Source organism: Drosophila persimilis, unplaced genomic scaffold (assembly GCF_003286085.1).
Source record: "Drosophila persimilis strain 14011-0111.01,24,50 unplaced genomic scaffold, DperRS2 tig00000653-arrow-arrow-pilon, whole genome shotgun sequence".
Classification (NCBI taxonomy): Eukaryota; Metazoa; Arthropoda; class Insecta; order Diptera; family Drosophilidae; genus Drosophila; species Drosophila persimilis.
Genome location: NW_020825330.1, coordinates 1115293 through 1133704, shown reverse-complemented (window position 1 = coordinate 1133704; position 18412 = coordinate 1115293). Strand labels below are relative to the sequence as shown.

The 18412-nt window shown below is 49.2% G+C and overlaps 4 protein-coding genes across 4 annotated transcripts; 3 read left to right on the top strand and 1 right to left on the bottom strand.

Annotated features, from left to right (window-relative positions):
- The first annotated feature begins 601 nt into the window (after positions 1-601).
- Positions 602-2198, top strand: LOC6597896 (zinc finger protein 134). Its single transcript, XM_002022987.2, has 2 exons — positions 602-1093; positions 1161-2198. The coding sequence occupies exons 1-2, from the start codon at positions 752-754 to the stop codon at positions 2127-2129; spliced, it is 1311 nt and encodes a 436-aa protein (XP_002023023.1). The 5' UTR covers positions 602-751; the 3' UTR covers positions 2130-2198.
- Positions 2199-2360: 162 nt separating this feature from the next.
- LOC6597897 (NAD(P)H-hydrate epimerase) lies at positions 2361-3344 on the top strand. Its single transcript, XM_002022988.2, has 2 exons — positions 2361-3005; positions 3065-3344. Exons 1-2 carry the CDS (start codon positions 2545-2547, stop codon positions 3282-3284), a joined length of 681 nt encoding a protein of 226 aa, XP_002023024.1. The 5' UTR covers positions 2361-2544; the 3' UTR covers positions 3285-3344.
- LOC6597899 (RNA-binding protein NOB1) lies at positions 3323-4869 on the bottom strand. Its single transcript, XM_002022990.2, has 2 exons — positions 4786-4869; positions 3323-4722 (listed from the first exon to the last, which is right to left on the bottom strand). Exons 1-2 carry the CDS (start codon positions 4858-4860, stop codon positions 3397-3399), a joined length of 1401 nt encoding a protein of 466 aa, XP_002023026.2. The 5' UTR covers positions 4861-4869; the 3' UTR covers positions 3323-3396.
- A 424-nt stretch (positions 4870-5293) lies between these two features.
- On the top strand, positions 5294-18136 carry LOC6597901 (trithorax group protein osa). The gene is made up of 13 exons (XM_026991238.1): positions 5294-5335; positions 5431-5836; positions 5911-7453; positions 7553-9917; positions 13571-14204; positions 14293-14366; positions 14444-14975; positions 15071-15259; positions 15317-15505; positions 16179-16370; positions 16518-16569; positions 16642-16757; positions 17476-18136. The coding sequence occupies exons 2-13, from the start codon at positions 5453-5455 to the stop codon at positions 17635-17637; spliced, it is 6432 nt and encodes a 2143-aa protein (XP_026847039.1). The 5' UTR covers positions 5294-5335; positions 5431-5452; the 3' UTR covers positions 17638-18136.
- The last annotated feature ends 276 nt before the right edge of the window (positions 18137-18412 follow it).

The window sequence follows — 18412 nt, the reverse complement described above, 5'->3', positions numbered from 1 at the left end:
ACAGTGCTGCCAGATTTTGAGCAAGCTAAAAATTTTAGAAAATAGGCTAAAAATAAAACAACACATAAATATTTACATTTCTAATTGTGTTATTATTTCATCCAATTCGCTATTCGAATCGGTATTCTTTTCGCTGGAACGATTATGAACTGTTGCACACACATAAGCGACTCATGTGCATCCGTTTTATAGATTTTTTATAAATCTAATTTGATTCTTTTGGCCAATGCCTTCAATTCTTTGTTCCTACATGTTGACGTTTGTAAAAAAGTTTTGAAGTAAACGTGCATTTGCAAAAGCAGCAGTAGGTCTTTACTGATCCGCAGGTACCTTGCGCAGCCACTCCTTAAATGAAGTATAAAATACCATGATACACCAAAATACGTACAAGTTACTTTTCGTTAGATTTTCCTTAAAAAATATCTAAAAATAAATGTAGGTTATAAAAAGGAAAACATAAGCAAAGTGAAATCTGAAAAGGCTAGATTTAGAGCTATAAGCATTTTCATAATTTTTCAAGCATATCCGTTTTCAAATAAGCTAGATCTAGTCGTTAATAGGCTAAAATGGCAACACTGTTCCGCGGAGGAAAAGAAGAACGAATAGCTAAAATTTGTCTGCTGATAACTCCTTTCGGGCGTTCCGCCCGCTAATCTATAGATCGCTGCAGCACCAGCGCCAGCAACAACGACGCGAACGGTTTTTATTCATCTTTCGGGTTTTTCGGTTTAAAACTGGCCGCGTCTGAGTAATGTTTACCATCGCGAATATAGCCCGACAATGTCGCATCTGCCTGCGGCAACTGCGCGAGCTCAAGGACCACTGCTCCGACCACAGTTTGGACAATCTCCACTCGCGTTCGGTGCACATGCTAAAGAAGTTTTTCGGCATCGATGTGCTGGAGCAGCCTCAAGGCTTTCCCAAGCAGATATGCGCCCTCTGCTACAACGCCATTGAGTATTTCGAAGAACTGTGCAAGGTCGCGCAAGAATCGAATGAAAAGCTGACTCCACTCTTCGAAGCGCAGGCCAAAAATTCCGTCGCAGCAGGAGCCGGGGGGGAGGCACAGCCGCCGCACCTAGAAACACAGCTGGTTGATATACGACACTTGTTTATGCCAACATTCGTTTGCCTAATGCTCTCTTAGCGTCTCTCCTCAGCTGCTGCCCAGCGATGTTTCGATAAAAGACGAGCCCCGAGACAGCGAGGAGGAGGAGGAGCTTGAGCTGACTCAGCAAGAGTCGGCAGATGCAGCCGAACAGGCAACCGACACCGCCTCGATTTCAGTATCGTCCAGCAAGAGAGGAGGGGGGTCCCTGGCTTGCGACCAGTGCGGAAAGCAGGTCTACAAGCTGCCCTACCTGGAGGCCCACATCCGCAGCGTGCACCAAGGTCATGCCAAGCCATTCCTCTGCCGCAACTGTGACAAGTCCTTCACGCGCTATGAGCAGCTCCGTTCGCACATGCGCAACTCCCATCCGTCGTCCCAGGGGAGCGGCGGAGGCAGCGGCAGCGGGTCTGCCCAGCAGCAGCTGGAGGAGGCGCAGCATCTGATCTGCGAGCACTGCAACCGCCAGTATAGCACCAAGAATGCACTGGGCGAGCACTTGAAGCGGCACGCCCAGCGCAAGGAGCACGTCTGCGAGCACTGTGGCGTGGCCAAGGTGACGCGGACGGAGCTGCTCACCCATCTGCGCATACACAACCCCAGTTGGGAGAAATTCAAGTGCCAGCAGTGTCCGCAGCTGTTCCGCCACAAGAGCGCTATCAGTCGTCATGTGCGGGTGGTGCATGAGGGCCAGCGGCGCTTCCAGTGCGTCCATTGCGAGAAACGTTTTGGGACGCATGCCTCCCAGGTAAGGCACGAGCGCCTGCACGCCAGCGACCAGCAGCAACGACCCTCCCGTTGCGATGTGTGTTCCAAGTGCTTTTCCGACGGGGAGCGGCTTGCCTCCCACATGCGCAGCCATGACAAAACCCTTTGGCCCTACGCCTGTGCGCAATGCAACAAGCCGTGCATCACGCGCCAGACCCTGGAAATCCACCAGCAACGTCACAGCGGCCACAGGGAGCAGGAGCTGACCTGCGGGGGTCGTGGTAGTGATGGTCGGGCCCGCGAAGCCATCTGAAAGAACATATTTTGTTGTATTTTAGCGTGTACCTGATATAAGAACAAATAAAGTGTTTAACGTTTGAAATTTGATTCAAATAGCGGGTCATCGGTTGTTCGTTCAACTATCGCTTGAGGCTATCGATAGACTTGTCTTTGTTCCAGCTGCATAGCGATGTAATTTTATTTTAGTTAATATTTTGTTTGTAATTTTTCAATTATTTAAGTACTAAATTAAGTGAGGAAATATGCGCTTGCCTAGCTGGCAATGTCTCCGGTGGAATGGATGCATCTCAAGGAATTGTCAACTGCTTTGGCGTACAAAAAACACGCAAAGCCGGTTGCCATTCTCGCATTTTGCAATAATCGAAAAGCAACAGCAAAGACAAAACCAACAATTAAAACGTCATTTCAGCTTGCAATCTTGCAAAAATATGGTCAAGTATCTGAGTCAAAGCGAGGCCATCGAACTGGACCTCGATCTATTCGAGATGTTCCATGTGGGTCAGCTAATGGAACTGGCCGGATTAAGCTGTGCCGATGCCGTGGCCGAGTGCTTTCCCGCCCAGACCCATCCGCGAGTGTTGGTCGTCTGTGGCCCGGGAAACAATGGTGGCGATGGTCTGGTCTGTGCCCGGCATCTGTCGTTGATGGGCTACCAGCCCACCGTTTACTATCCAAAACCCACACTGATGTCGCTGTACGAGAATCTGACCAATCAGTGCCACCACATGGAGATACCTAGCGTTAAAAAGTGCCCCTCTTTGTCAGATGCCGAGGAGGACTATGACCTGATCTTGGATGCTCTATTTGGCTTTGGCTTCAAGCCGCCGGTACGCGAAGATTTTGTGCCCCTGGTAAAGATGATGCAGGAAACAAAGGTGCCAATAGCCAGGTGAGAATGCAGCAGCAGCTTCTTTGGAGATCTGTAATGGGTCTCTTTGTTTGTCGCAGTGTGGACATACCCAGCGGCTGGGATGTGGAGAAGGGCAAGCAGAGCGAGTGCGACTTTGAACCGAAGCTGCTCATCTCCTTGACGGCCCCCAAGCTCTGTGCAGAGCACTTCAAAGGAGAGCATCACTACCTGGGCGGACGCTTTGTGCCGCCCGCCCTTCAGCGTAAATACCAGCTCAATCTGCCAGACTACGGCTCCAAGCTGGTTGTCAGGCTGTAAGTGTGTGTGTGTTTGTAGGACGCGTTTAATCTCGAAATAAACACAGATTACACGGATTAATGGAAAGCTTATGCTATGGACCCCTCCCTGACACCCCGACCCTGATCCCCCCCTATTTGTAGAGACGATTGTAGTGCTTGCGACGACGATCTTCCTCAAAGTTGTTGTTTCGCGCCCACTCCTTCAGATTGCCCTTGGAGCGGAGCATGGCCGACTTGGAGTCGACGTCGCGGAGGACGAATGGCGAGTAGCCCGCTATGTAGTCCTCGTCCATGGCATTGGTCTTCGTTTTGGCCACGCGCGATGGCATTTGGCGCGGCATGGGCTGGTCCTCGAATAGAATGGGATTCCGCGAATGCTTGCCGCCTTGGAATTTGGGCAGGCTCTGGTTCTTGTACTTGGACGTCAGGGGGCGACGCGTATTGATGTGGATCACCTGCTTCCCGTTCTCATCCAGGCTGACGGCGACGCGCTTGAGCGTCTTGTTGCCGCAGTTCGGACAGAAGACTTTGGTCATGATGCTGGTGGTCTTGAAGCAGGCGTAGCAGCGGAGGATATACGTGCGCAGCTGCTTGATGATGCGCCCATTGAGGGCGGCCAAGTTCAGATTCATTTGCTTGAGCACATTCTGAATGGCATAATCTGTGGTCATGCAGGCCACCAAGGGCACCGCATCGGACTCCACCTTGCCCTCGAGTGCCTTCTTGGCGCTCCTGATGTTCGAGTGGGTGATCCAGCCGTCGTCGCCGACGTCATCGTCCTGATTGCTGTTGGAGGATTGCTGTTCCGGTTCTTGCTCCGTTTCATCCTCTTCTGTATGGGCCTGGGCCACAAGGAGATCGTACTCCGGGGCGTCGGAATCACAGCTCAATTGCTCCAGCAGCTTCTTCAGGTCCTCCTCGGAGATGTCATCATCCTTTGTCTCGGGGGGATTTTCGGTGGGCAGCGCCAGTCCGTTGATCTGAGCCTCAATGGCAGCTTTTACGTTATCTACAGACTTGTCCTTATCTACATCCTCATCCACATCCTCAACATCTTCATCATCGTCGTCCTCATCGCCTTCCCCTTCTTCGCCTTCCCCTTCTTCGCCTTCGGGCATGTACCAGCCCACAAGACGCTTATTGTTGGCCTCCTGCATTTCCTTGGGCTCCTCCTTGGAGGCAATGGTCTGGGCCATCACTGGCTCTTTGCGCAGATGCTCTGTGCCCACATTGTCGCTCTCCAGTTCGTACGAGAGCGCGATAACCTTCAGATCGATGCCAGAGAGGCTGGCATAGTCGCCCGTCTTCTTGGCGAACTCCACACAGTGCTTGACGCTTTCGGGTCGCGGTTCACGCACCTCCAGGCCAAACGGCAGCACACAGAGGCGACGTATCTGGCGTTTATTGCGCACCTCGGCCACCACATCGGGCACAGTAAGAACACTCTCGGCGTATTCCTGGTAACGAACGGATTTAATAATTGGTTAAAGCGTTATTGATTGATCTCGCAGTCGACTTACATTCAGGGGAACTGCATTGATGAATGCTGTGGTATCCGCTACCATATATTTGATCTTTCCATTTGTTTCGCTCATTTTAATTGCGATTTGTCTTCACATATAAAATATAAATAAAAGGAAAACAGCACGTGTCGCGCTCTGCTATCGATAGTGATGGCCATAAGTATCGCTGCCATGCGATAGATTTCTTTGTGCATTGAATATTACAAATTATACAATTTAACGATAATTTGGAAAATAATATCATATTAAATGTTAAGTATTGTTATTGTTAAGTATAGCAACACGTATAGGACTCGATGGTTTAGCGGCTAGTCGGATGGTCGAGCGGCTATCGATATAAGATCCTAAATCATTTTTTATGTTCTAACCCGATAGCCAATATCACTATCGATATCTCTTATTGCTATCGTATGCGTATTGCGGCAATCGAACTCCCCGTTCCACATCTCTAATTTTCAAGCCAAAAATGGCGAAGTGTGTGGAATTTTTACTTTTTCTTCAGTTCGGAAATTAGTTTTTTTGCAAATTACATAAAATACACATTAGGGTAAGTTAAGTGATGACTAAAATGTATTTGGAGCACATGTACAATCAGTAGACAATAACATAATGCCAAAAAATCCATTTTCTTGCGACCTAAAGAGTGAAAAAAAGAGGAGTGAGAATGTGGAACCAATGGCCTGCAGTAGCGGCTTTGGTGCCAGGCGCCGTGCCAATGGCTGCACCACCCCAGCCCTCGGTACCGCCACCTCTGCCCGACGCACCGCCACCGCCGCCGCCCGCCGAGCAGCCATCCACAGTCGCCTCGGTGGTGCCCGCCGGCGTCGCAGTTGGCGCCGCCGCTGAACCAGTCACCATGCCTGCGGCACTTGGAGGCAACCCCTACAGCACAGCTGGCCAAACGGCCACCAACCCCTATGAACAGTACACGGCTGCACAGTACGCGGCCATGACCCCCGAGCAGCAGTATGCGCTGCAGCACCACTGGCATCAGTGGCAGACCTACCAGCAGGAGTACGCCAAGTGGCATGCCCAATACGGCGAGCAGGTGTGTGACCTACTACTGCCCCCCTTGTGGAGGATTCCCCTTTTAATTCGTTTCGTTTGCTTGTGTTCTTACAGTACAAACGGGAGATGGCTGCCGCAGCAGCTGGTGGTGCAAATCCCACGGCCGTAACTGCCGTCGCTGTCGCACCAGCGCCCGTAGCAGCAGCAGCAGCTGTCGTGATGCCCACCGCTGTGGCAGTACAGCCGGGAGTGCAGGGCTATCCCCCGGCACAACAGGCATACTACCAGGCTCCGCCGGCGGTGGCTCCAGTGCCCGTTCAAGTGCCCCCCAATCCTGCGGTAGCTGGAATGCCGGGCAAGATTATGGCCCAGCCGCAGATGTACAGCCAACCACCGCCGCCGCCACCGCAGAAGAATGCCAATCCCGGAGGCTACATGCAGCAGCCGCAGCACCAGCAGCAGCATCAGGCAAATCCCAATATGTGGCCCAACGTCCCACCGGCGGTACAGCAGCAGCAGCAGCATCTCCAGCAACCGCCGCCGGCGTCTCATTACAACCAAATGACACAGCCACAGATGGGGGGCTACAGTCAGCCACCCAACGAGATGCAGGGCAACATGAATCCCTTTCCCAATCTGCAGCAGCCGCCGCCTGCATTTATGGGCGCTGATCCCAAGATGCGCCAGCCGCCGCCCAATGCCATGGAGAACCAATGGAGCCAGCAGCAGCATCAACAGCATCAACAGCATCAGCCTCCGCAACGTAATGCACCACGGTGGGAGGGGCCCACAGATGGGCCCGGACCTGGTCCAGGTCCAGGTCCAGGTCCAGGTCTCGGTCCAGGTCCCGGTCCCGTAGGACCCGCCAGGTGGGAGGGACCTCCCCCATCTGGAGGGAATGCAAACAATCGCTGGAATTCCGGACCGCCTCCACCTGCCGCCGATACAAACAGACGCTGGGACGGACCCCCGCCTCCGCAGGGTGGGGATGGCAACAATCGCTGGAGCGGACCGCCGCCGTCGTCCTCGGCTGAGGCTAATCGGGGACGCTGGGATGGACCACCCCCATCTATGCAGGACAAACAGCAGGAGCAACAGCCGCCGGGGGGCAGCAGCAACAATCAGCGGATGAATCGTTGGTCTACGAATAATCCCGATATGGAGCAGCGTCATGGAAATAAATCGAACCCGAATTTCCAGCGCAAGGGCTGGAGCGATGGACCTGGGCAGCAAGCGGGAGGAGGAGGAGATGGCCCTGCCGCGCAACGCGGCCAGAATCCTTTTACACAGAATTCTGGCCAGGAGTTTCTCTCAAATCAAGAAGGATTTAGCGGTGGTCGCGGCGGAGGCCCACCTGGACCTGTACCAGGACCTGGACCTGGACGATCGATTGCTGGAAATTCCGGCGGCGTTGGCGGAAACTCGGGAAACTTTGGCAATAGCCCCGGAGGAGGAGGAGGAGGGGGAGGATCGAACTTTAATAACAACAACAGCTATGGCGGAGGAGTTCCCGATAATTCTGGGAGCTTTGGCAACAATTATGGGGCCAACAGCCGCCGTGGTCCTCCGCCCAACAACAACAACAATGCGGGACGCTGGGAGAATCAGGGATACAACGAAGAGAGAGGTGCCAACAGCGATGGCGGTGGCCAGAATCGTGGAAACTTTGGCCAAAGGAACAGCAACAGCAACAACAACAACAATCCACAGCAGCAGCAGCATCCACGTGGAGGTGGAGGAGGTGGTGGAGGCGGAGGTGGAGCAGGAGGAGGAGCTCCTGCTGGGCCAGATCTGGATGAGGCGAGCTTCGATCGTTTGTTCGATCAGTGGGAGCAGCAGTTCGAGGACTGGAAACGGGCTAATGCCAATCATCCGGATCGCGACGAGTACCGTCGCTACGAGGAGGAGTTTGAGAAGCAGCGCCGTCGCATTGCAGAGCGACGCGAGCAGATGCGTCGTCGCCGTCAGGCTCAAGAGAGTGGAGGTCCAGGAGGAGGAGGAGGGGGCCCAGATGGTCCACCAGTCGGACCAATGGGCAGCAAAGATCCCATCGAAGACATGGAAGACGGTGGCGGGCGCTTCCGTGGTGGGTCCTTTGAGGGTCCAAACAGAGGTGATCCTGGAATGGACGGACAGGGACACGGACCAGGTCCTGCTTTTGAGAGAGAACCCTTTGGAGCTCGAGGACCTGGACCTGCCTTTGATGGTCCCAATCGCGGTGGTCCTGGACCTGGAGCTGGCGGTAGACCTGGCTTCGGCGGCAGAGGACCTGGTCCATTCCCAGGCGGGAATCTCGAGCAGCGTCGTGAGAATGAAACCCAGCAGCAGCCGCCGCCCATGCGCCGGGAGCATGTCGTGGAGCCTCCCATGGCGCTGAAGACGGGATCTCCACAGAAGCAGTTGTCGCCTAAGAAGCCCCTAGAGCATCAGCAGCAGCAACAGCAGCAGCAGCAACAGCAGCAGCAGCATCAGCAGAAGAGCAAGCCTTCGTCTGGACCTGGACCAATGTCTAATCTTGGCAAGCGGCGGTTCGAGGGTGCCGCTGCCACCTCCACACCGGCGAAGCAAACCAAAGAGGAGGAGAATATTCTCACCATTTCACTGGACGATGACGACGACGATGATGAGCCAGAGCCAGACTCGGAGCTGGTGGATACGCCCATGACAAGCATATTCAAGAAGAGCGATGGCATCCCCGGTCTCGATCTGGTCGACGACGGCGTCAAGCCGGGCGTCGGCGGAGGTGCCGCAGATGACAACAAGAAGATCCCGTCGCTGTTCGATGTGGTCATCAAGAACCCTGGTGATCAGGCGGCCGTCGTCGGCGCTGCTCCGGCAGCCGTGAACGAAGGAGTCCCCTCCGCTGCTGAGGCCGACGCCAAGCAGACGGCGGACGAATCTCTGCCGACGAATGTGTCCATTGCCCTCAAGGATCCCAATTTCATCAACAATCTCACACAGGCAGTGGCCAAGGCCCAGGAGCGGATGAGCGAGAAGGGCGGTGCAGGAGCAGGAGCAGGAGCCAACGATTCATCGGAGGCAGGAAGCGCCGGCAATAAGGGACGGCCCTTGTCCTTTGCCGAATGGCAGCGCAAGAAGAAAGTCCATTCCCATTCGCAGTCTCAATCGCCGGGGAATGTGGACAAGCTCTCGCAGGACTCCAGGGAGTCGATGATGAGTCGCGATAGCGGTGGCGATGCCGGGGACGCACGCAGCCGTAGCCGTGGACCCATGGACATGGATGATCAGCATTCTCGGCTGCATCGTGAATTTGGTGGCGATGGTCCCGGTCCCGGTCCCGGTCCTCTTTCCGGTCCTGGTCCTGGCTTTCGAGATGGCCCCGGGCCCTTTGGTCCCAATCAAATGAATCAAATGGGACCCGGGCAGGTTCCGGGCGATAATTTCACGGACTTTAGTAAGAACTTCGATGGAAATGGTCCCCCCGGCTTCGGGCCGAATGGCAGGAATTTCGGACCTGGACACGGACATGGACATGGACCTGGACCTGGACCTGGACCTGGACTTGGACCAAACTTTGGCCCTAATGGCGGCCGCAATTTCGGTCCAAACGGTGGCCCACATCCGCCCTTTGGTCCTGGAGGACCCAACTTTGGTCCTAATGGCCCCAACTTTAGACCGAATTTTGGCCCCAATAATGGACCAAATGGTCCGAACTTTGGTCCTAATTTCGGACCCAATTTCGGGCCCCACAATCGCGGGGGCGGTGGGCCTGGACCCGGACCCGGACCCGGACCTGGACCTGGACCTGGACCCAATTTTGGTCCGAAGTTCCGTGGACCTGGCCCTGGACTCGGCCATGACTCGGGACCGTTTAATCCATTTGGCTTTGGTGGAGGCCCTGGTGGTCCTGGAGGTCCTGGACCCAACTTTGGAGGAGGACCCAACTTCGGTGGAGGACCTGGAGGACCCCCGAATAATCCCAACAATAGTGATAATCCATTCCGGCGCAACTCCGGTCCACCGATGCCCAATTTTGACGAGGACCTGGGCGGAGGTCCTCCGCGCAATCGTCGAAACTTTGGACCAGGACCAGGACCAGGCAGTGGAGGCCTAGGCGGAAACATGATGAACTTTGGAAACCGGAAACCATGGGATGACGGGTATGTGTACAAAAACAGAACACTCTAGAACTCTTAACATTTTATGAATAACTCTTCTCTTAACGCAAAATCAAACATCAGAATACTTTGATCTCTTGTGCGCAAAGAATCAAAATGCTAAAATTAAAAAATACCCTTCAAGAAGGGCTATCATATCCCTCTGCTTCCCCGACAGACCGAGCGTCTTGTCTGTTCGCTGAATCTTTCTCTGATGAATCGTTAAAGGAATCTCTTGTTGCATCCACCTGCCATTTAAATCTATAAGAAATCCTTTGAATTACGATTAGGTGTTGGGAATACTTGCTTCCACTTTTGGACTTGACTCTTGAGGGATAAAATAGCTGGGAATATTGAATAGCTGGGAATAATTATGGTATTACGTGAAATGAAAGACAGAGTGAGATTTTCTCATGTACTTAATCTTTACAAAGATACGATTGCCTTCAGCAAAAGCTACTTATGACGCGAATCTCGAACGAAGGGCGCTGCTGCATTCCCCTTTTTGGGGAAATGTCTTTTTTTCTTTAAGTTTAATACTGAAATTTAGACAAGATCTAATCTCATATTTGTCCGATCATAAAATACTAGTTTGTTCCGAAAAAATACCAGACAATACCACACTTAACTATTAGCTAATTTCGAAAAATACTTGACTTAAATATTAGTTTATTCCTGAAAAATACCAGATAAATACCACACTTAAATACCACTCAGACTACTATTTACGAAATAATATTACAAAAATAACAAACTTAAATACTAGCTTATTCCGGAAAAACACCAGATAAATACCACTCTTAAATACCATTTTATTCCCGAATAAATTCCGGGTCGTTACCAGGCGTTTTTATGATCTTCCTTCCCATCGAGTCCCCGTCGATTTTGTCGTCGTTTGACCTTCCTCAATCCTCCCCTTCCACCACCACCACTCCCCTCCCTGTCGCTCTCTTTATCTGTCTCTCTCTCTCTCTCTCTCTGTCTGTTTGTGCTCTCTCTCTCTCTGTCCCCTCAAAAATCCTTTAATGTAGATTATGTGCAGGCGATGTGTTTTTTTCTAGTTATCGTTAATGCTGGAATTTTTATTCCATACCCGTTTTCTCTTCTTCTCTTCTACTTCTATGCAACTGAAAAAAAAATCCGAAATACGAAACGAAACAAAAAAAAAATACCACACAAAACTTTTGTTAAAAATACCAAAAAAAAAACAAAACAAAAAAAAAACGAAAAAATAATGAAATATGGTATTGATTGTTGGGTTGGTGGGTGAATCGATCGATGCATCCTGACATCCATGCGATTCCATACGATCCCATGCGGTCCCAAACGATGAATGAATGGTGTCTTGTGGTGTCCGCGTGGTCTGAGCAGCGGTCAAGTCCAAGCAAAATTCAAAAACAGGACCAATAGAAACGTCCAGCAGCAGCAGAAGCAGCGCAGGATCTAGGAGTAGGAGAGAGAGTATTAGAGAAGGAAGCAGTGAAGAAGCGGCAGTGGGGATGGAGGATCAGGCCCTCTGAACCCCCAGCCTCTCAGTCCCAGCCTCAGACTCAGCTTCCTCTTCTACTTCTGCAGACCATATGAAGATCGAAAAATCGAAAACACACACATAGCACTATATAGAGCTATATAGTAGATTAATTCAGCAAATAAGCACACACACACACCAAGTACACATCCTCCAAGAAAACAAAAACACAACAGAACAGAAACAGAAACAGAGATCTAGACCTCTAGCATATCCTTAATTGGTCCCAAAAAGAGTTTGAAAAAAACAACAAAAACAATTAACATCCAAAATGAATTGGTTTATAAAACAATTGTATTTTCTTTGTAACAATTCCGCTTTGATAAATACCTAACCTACCTTTTTTCGTATTTTTGTTTCGTTTCCTCGAAACGTTTTGCCTTCTCTTCAAACTCTGACTCTCTCTCTCTCTCTCACTCTCTCTTCACTCTATCTCTGTCTCTGAATCGAAGTTTTTGAAAGTTAAAAGTTGTACAAGTCGTAAATGATATATTTAATATATATACCAATAAAAGAACATCAAACTAAATCAATGTTGGAGATTAAGGTTGGAATTAAACCCAGAATAACAACAGAGAAAACTGTCCGTGTCGATTCAGTCTGTCAGTCCGTTTATTCTATCTATCTATCAATGTATATATCATATAAAGCTGACACCCCAGTCTTTTCTATTCTTTGGTATCCTTTACATCAATAGCAAAAGTACCAGTGTCCAGTGTCGTCTGGGGTCGGTCTGCTGTTTACAAATTAAAATTACAAAACAGAGAGGTGTACAGTGGGGTGTACAGTGCGTTTGATAGTCGCTAGGGCAAAGAATTAAAGGATCCAGAACTCTTCTAAATGAAAGATCAGATGAACTGAAAATAAGAAACCATAAATATAGATAGCCCTTGAACCCCACGCCATATACTATTATTGCCAGACCGATATTCATTTTTTTTTGATTAACGATAGACGATATATGAACGATGAACGATAGATGGATGATTAATAATTAAGATATTCGAACAATGTGTTCGATCGATAGCTTAAAGATTTACAATATTCACAATATATACGGTATTTATGCGTTTTTTATTGGATGCGATACAAAACAGAACACACACAGAACGTTTCGGTAACCGTTCGATAAATTTAATAAATTCGATAATTGATATGGATTTTATTGTCGATAGCTCGTCTCTCCCAATCTCAGTCTATCTGTCTCTATATCTAAAATGCAAAAATTGTTTTATCGGTAGCTATCGATAGTTAGCTCAATATTCGATGACTAACCGACCAACAAAAACGTCGATAAGCTGTAAACTACTGTAAAACTCTATAATGTATAAGCCATATGATGTCCCTCCCGTATATACATACACCATTGAAACGCACTGTATGCCTCAAAATTCGAAAGTTTTAAAGAAATCAATAAATAAAGAAATAAATAAAGATTTTGCCGATATGTACAATATGTATTCCTTGTCCTGTCCGCTGATTGATGGAATATAAGGTGTATTGCCTCCTTCCTCCTCTCGTAAGGTTCTCCAAGAGTCTTACTGTTTTCCGATTAATTATCGATACACATATTCTCTGTGAGGGGTCGGTGGTGTGGAGGGGCGGGGAGGGAAACATCCACTGAGGGTCCGAATTCGAATATCTTTTATAGAGAGAGACATTGGTTTCTCCTCTTTGTCCGTGCTTTTTTCTGTGTGAAATTCTCTCTGCAAAGCTTAGGACCTCTGACCTATGACCCGGCCACCCCATGACCCACCCCCGCACATCTTCAATACGTTTTTTTTGTTTTGGTAAATTTCAAAGAAAAGTAAAAGTTCAAGTGTTTTTCTTTTGGTTTTTGAAACATTGAAAACAAAAAAAACTCAAAAACGAACAAAAAATCGAATTTAAAAAAAAAAACGATAATAATCGATAATTGAAATCCATGAAAAAATCGAAATATCAAACAACAATAAATGCCAACCAAAACACCGTAAAATACCGTTAAAAATACTGCAACAAATACCAACAAAAAATACCGATATTTGATACCGACAATACCACGACCACGCCACTGCGTCTCTTCCACTCACCCACCACGCCCCACGCCCCACCTCTTCCAACACACCACGTTGCCCCCACGTTGCAGACCGGAGCAGCCGCCGCCGCAGCATCCACTAGCACTGGGGCCACAGCGGCCGCCGCCATTCCACTCTCATTCTCATTCACATTCACGGGTGGAGCCAAACCAGGATCAGGACCAGGACGATGACGAACCCGTGCACCGTCCCATGAAGGTGTTCGACTACCAGAACAAGACGCCCGCCCCCAAGGTCATCGACTATGGCCACAAGTCGGCCACAATGGGCGGGGGGGGCGCTGCCTCCTCGATATCATCTGGCGATGGGCTGCCCGAATTTCGGCCCCTGAAGACCTTTGACTATGGACACGCCTCGAGCAATGGCTATGGCCCAGTGGGTGGCAGAATGATGCCAGGACTAGCACCAAGAATGATGGGATCTGGACGCGGAGGCGGACGCGGAGGTGGACGCGGCGGAGCACCGCACGGAATGGGGATGGGACCAGGATTAGGAATAGGAGTCGGAGCAGCCGGACCCTCAGCTGGAACCGGACTCGGACCCGGACTCGGACCCGGACCTAATGAAAAAGCCTTAAACAAGCGTAACAAAAAAAGAAAGAAACAGTTGCGCCAGCAGGAGCGCCTGCAAATGCATCAGAGTCGTCAGCTTCAAACGATTCCGTCCGAAGAGAGCGATCAGCAGGTAAACCCCAGGGGGTAAGCCCCCTCCCACATGTCTGATCCATTGATTCGATACCTAATCCGCCGTTTATCCTCCCCCTTCCTCCTAGACACCTGTCCCACCGCAGGGACAGAACAGTTCGAAGCAGTCCGATGATCTCGAGGATATCTCCGATGGGGAAGAGTAAGTCCCGTTTCACAGACCCACAGGAGCCACGGGAGCCACTATCTAACGTGAATCCGTGCTTGAAATCCTTACAGTAATCTCGTGGAAATGCGCGATGATGAGTCCCTGCCATCGCCGCCATCGATGCACATTAATAATAGCCTCTCTTACGGCGGAGAATCCTTCAAGAAAGCCTTCCCCGCCAATCCGCAGCGCCGCATGCTGGGCGAGGGCCCACTGATACCGAAAACAGAACCCATGCCGTCGTCATCGGTGGATGCTCCTTCTGCGCCGCAATCTCTGTTTCCCTCGGAGGCAAAGGCCAATGAGGATGTACCCGCCGGCCATGTCCCTGCCCCACATTTGGAGATGAGTGTGCCCACGAACGAGAATCGCAATACAATATCGATCGATGAGATTCTGTTGTCGCCCGGACGCTTGACGCGTCCCAAGCGCATTTGTGTTATCCTACGCGGACCACCGGGCAGCGGCAAGTCCTATGTGGCACGCCTCATCAAGGAAAAGGAGCTGGAAATGGGCGGGGCCACACCGCGTATACTCAGCATCGATGATTACTTCATCATTGAGAATGACTACGAGGAGAAGTGCCCCAAAACGGGGAAGAAGGTGAGTGGACAGCTCGAGATATGGAATTTAAAGGTGCCTGGTGGCTGGTGCATGGAATTTTGTATTAATTTCCTTCCCTTGTGCCGCCGCCACAGATACCCAAAAAGGAGCTGCTATACGAGTACGATGATACCATGGAGGAGACCTACATGCAATACCTGATCAAATCGTTCAAGAAGACGCTCAGCGATAATCTGTACGACTTTATAATTGTGGATTGCAATAACAATTCGCTGCGCACACTCAACGAGTTCTACTGCCATGCAAAGGACTCGAATTTTGTGGTGAGTCCTGGGAAATAACCATCTATCTGTATATCTGTATATATCCCCTTTTTGTAGCCGTACATTGTGGACCTTCTGTGCGATGTGGAGACTTGTCTGGGACGCAATGCGCACCAGCGCACCACAGAGGAGATCCAGCTGGCGCTGGATAATTGGAACGAGACGCCGCTGCAGTACATCAAGCTGGACGTGGCCACGCTGCTGGAGAATGTGGTCGAGATGGAAGATGTTGAGAATATGGCAACGGTAACTATGCCCTAGAATCATCCGAGGCTCCTGCTCATCGTGTTCTCTCGCGTTGAGCGGGAATGAGAATGATCCTCGTCCTGCAAACTGAGACGGGGCGGGAGGCCCGTGGGTCCCTGGCCTGTGCCGCCTGTAGTCTGTAACCACAATCTGTTAAGGATTTTCCACACGTGGCGGCAGGCTACAGGTGCTGCAGGCCAGTGCCCCCGATGCTCTCGCCACCGCCACCGTCGACGCTCAATCTAGTCACTTATGAATACTCGAAAAAAAAAACATTTTTAACTTTTACTCTGCCCCTCTGTCGTAGAACAGTAGAACAGAAGGGATTATAATTTAGAGATAGATGCTCTTAGACATAAGTTTTGTTCTGTGGCATATGTGGAATGCAATGAATATAATTGATTGATTGATTCTTATGAATATACCGATATTGCGATATGGATATGCGCTCTGTATCGCCAAGATTCTAGCACATAAGTTCTTAAGCGAATGCGAAAGCGACATGACATGACACCATCTACAATTCACTGTAGATCTGTAAATCGAAAACTTATTAATGAATGATCGATCCTATTATTAAGCTCTTTAGTAAAGGCTGCCAATGTGCTGCAAAAGGCTGAAACACGAACGAAGCGAACGTTTTGTTGATTTATGGCGGCTTCATTTATTTCAGGATGATAATGCCTATAGCGAGGACACTGCTTCGAATGCCACCAATGCCAAGGCATCAGCCACTGGGCTTGTTGGGGATCTTGTGCCCACCGCCGCCGCAAACGCTGCCAGTGCCGTTGCCGTCGCCGTCGCCGCCACTGCCGCTGTCGATGGAACGACAGATGACAGCAACGGCGATGATATCTGCTACGATGTAAGTCTTAAACAATAATAAAAAAAACCAAAAACATACAGTGTGGGGGATCCTTTTCCAAACCAACAACAACAACTTTTCCACGTTCTCCCCTTCCTCTACTCCCTCTAATCAATCGGTGGTTCCGTTCCGTGTGGTTCCGTGCAGTTTGGCAATTTGAAAAGCAAGTGGGAAAGCGACAACACCGAGGATAATCTAGGTAAGTCTTGCCTGCCTGCACCCCTGGCCCCTATAGGTTCTCTTCACTGAATTATCCTGATTATCCTTGTAGCCCGTCTGGACGGCACCATGCGCATCCTGAAGAAAAGCAAGACAGCCAGCATGGCCGAATATCTGCAGCTGGACGATTGGGAGCCACCAAAAACATCAGTCGATGGCAAGAAGCGAGTGAGTTTTGGATAAAGGATACACGAAGGATACACGTAGATCTCTAGAAGAAGAAGAAAACCATTAGAAGAAAAGAGATAGAAATAGTAGATGCACTGTACTGTTTTCTCTTCTTGCCATGTTTTACTTAAGCGATTACTATCAAACTTAAAGGATAGTTAGATAATGGTTATAGGAAGTCATGCCTGAAGTTTAATATAAATCGGTTTTGTAGGAACAAAGATATTTGATAATCGAGGACAGCAGTAGGTGGAGATATTCCATTTTGAGGTAACTCTTCTCTAGCTGTGTCTTTGTTATATGAAGTTGTTTTTGTTTATAAGAAGTGATTCTTTGATGTCTGTGACACGCTGTACATTCCATTATATGGGACTCTTGGAGCTGTATTTATTATCCGATTTTAATGGAAATTACTAGACAAGAAGACTTTTAAAATATGGCATCTAAAGAAAATTCGATCCTAAAGCAGAGAGATCTTTGACATCTGTGGTTCCATTTTTTGAGTACTTTTTTCAAGCTTTAAATATTATACAATTATATTGGAAAAGTTATAGAAAGTTCGTTATTAAATATGTGTACGAAATGTGTACGCTTAAACGAATGTAGAATGGGAATATAGCATATAGAGAAGTAGCTGGAAATTCTGAAACGTTTCCCTAAATGCACACCAAACCATCTGTTACGAGGACACTTTACTCACTTTTTTTCTCCCTTCCAGGTGCGCTGGGCGGACATCGAGGAGAAGCGCGCCCAGGACAAGATGCGTGCCATTGGCTTTGTGGTGGGGCAGACCGATTGGAAGCGCATGATGGATCCCAATGCCGGCAATCGTGCCCTTAACAAAACAAAATACATTGAACGCGTCAAAAAGCGACGCTAGCACAGCGAGACAGCGAGAGAGAGGGAGAAAGAGAGAGACGAAAATTATGATGATGAGTGGCATGAGGGGAGGGTCACAATTTGAAAAAATTTTTTTTTTTTTTTTTTTGAAAGTTTTCATTTCCTTCTGGCACGCGACTGCCAAACACGATTGCATTTCCGAATGGAATCATTTCCAAGTGAAAACCCCAAAGTTCTAGTATAATTCTATTGTAAATTTACTCAAATGACGATGGACCGTACCGAGTATCTTCCACTACCCATTCGGTATATAATTTGTTTTAGTTTTTAGCAAAACGTAGAAATTATCTTTCTTTGCGATGCGTTTCCGTGTTCGAATGGATAACCCCCATTCGATTAGGTGGCCCCTCCTACCGCACTCCTACTGTGTACACATGTATTTTAATTGTAAATTATAATCTAATATTAAGTTAAAGCAAATGCATTTGGAAAGAAAAACAAACAATATCTATAATAAATGCCATGCATAAACACAGCAATGGTCACATAATCCTATTCCCGTTATTTGGCGCGGGTTCAGTGAACTTTTCGTTTTCTGGCGTCTGTCGTCTCTGTTCCGCACACGTGGGTTGCGGCGGACAGCTGTTCAATGGGTGTGTGTGTATGTGTGTGTGTGTGTGTGTGTGCATGTGATTAAGGAGAGTGGAGTGCATCTCCTCTCATACGCCTGCCATACGCCAATTTGCAGTTGGACACAGCACAGTTCCAGTGGTGGCCGCAGAGTTGCACAACCAGCAGAATTCGCATGGGAGTGT

Coding starts and splice junctions, on each gene's coding strand:
- LOC6597896 (XM_002022987.2), top strand. CDS start 752: ATGTTTACCATCGCGAATATAGCCCGACAATGTCGCATCTGCCTGCGG. Junction 1,094..1,160: donor CGCACCTAGAAACACAGCTG/GTTGATATACGA, acceptor GTCTCTCCTCAG/CTGCTGCCCAGCGATGTTTC.
- LOC6597897 (XM_002022988.2), top strand. CDS start 2,545: ATGGTCAAGTATCTGAGTCAAAGCGAGGCCATCGAACTGGACCTCGAT. Junction 3,006..3,064: donor ACAAAGGTGCCAATAGCCAG/GTGAGAATGCAG, acceptor TGTTTGTCGCAG/TGTGGACATACCCAGCGGCT.
- LOC6597899 (XM_002022990.2), bottom strand. CDS start 4,860: ATGAGCGAAACAAATGGAAAGATCAAATATATGGTAGCGGATACCACA. Junction 4,723..4,785: donor TCAATGCAGTTCCCCTGAAT/GTAAGTCGACTG, acceptor GTTCGTTACCAG/GAATACGCCGAGAGTGTTCT.
- LOC6597901 (XM_026991238.1), top strand. CDS start 5,453: ATGTGGAACCAATGGCCTGCAGTAGCGGCTTTGGTGCCAGGCGCCGTG. Junction 9,918..13,570: donor CGGAAACCATGGGATGACGG/GTATGTGTACAA, acceptor CCCACGTTGCAG/ACCGGAGCAGCCGCCGCCGC. Junction 14,205..14,292: donor CCGAAGAGAGCGATCAGCAG/GTAAACCCCAGG, acceptor CCTTCCTCCTAG/ACACCTGTCCCACCGCAGGG.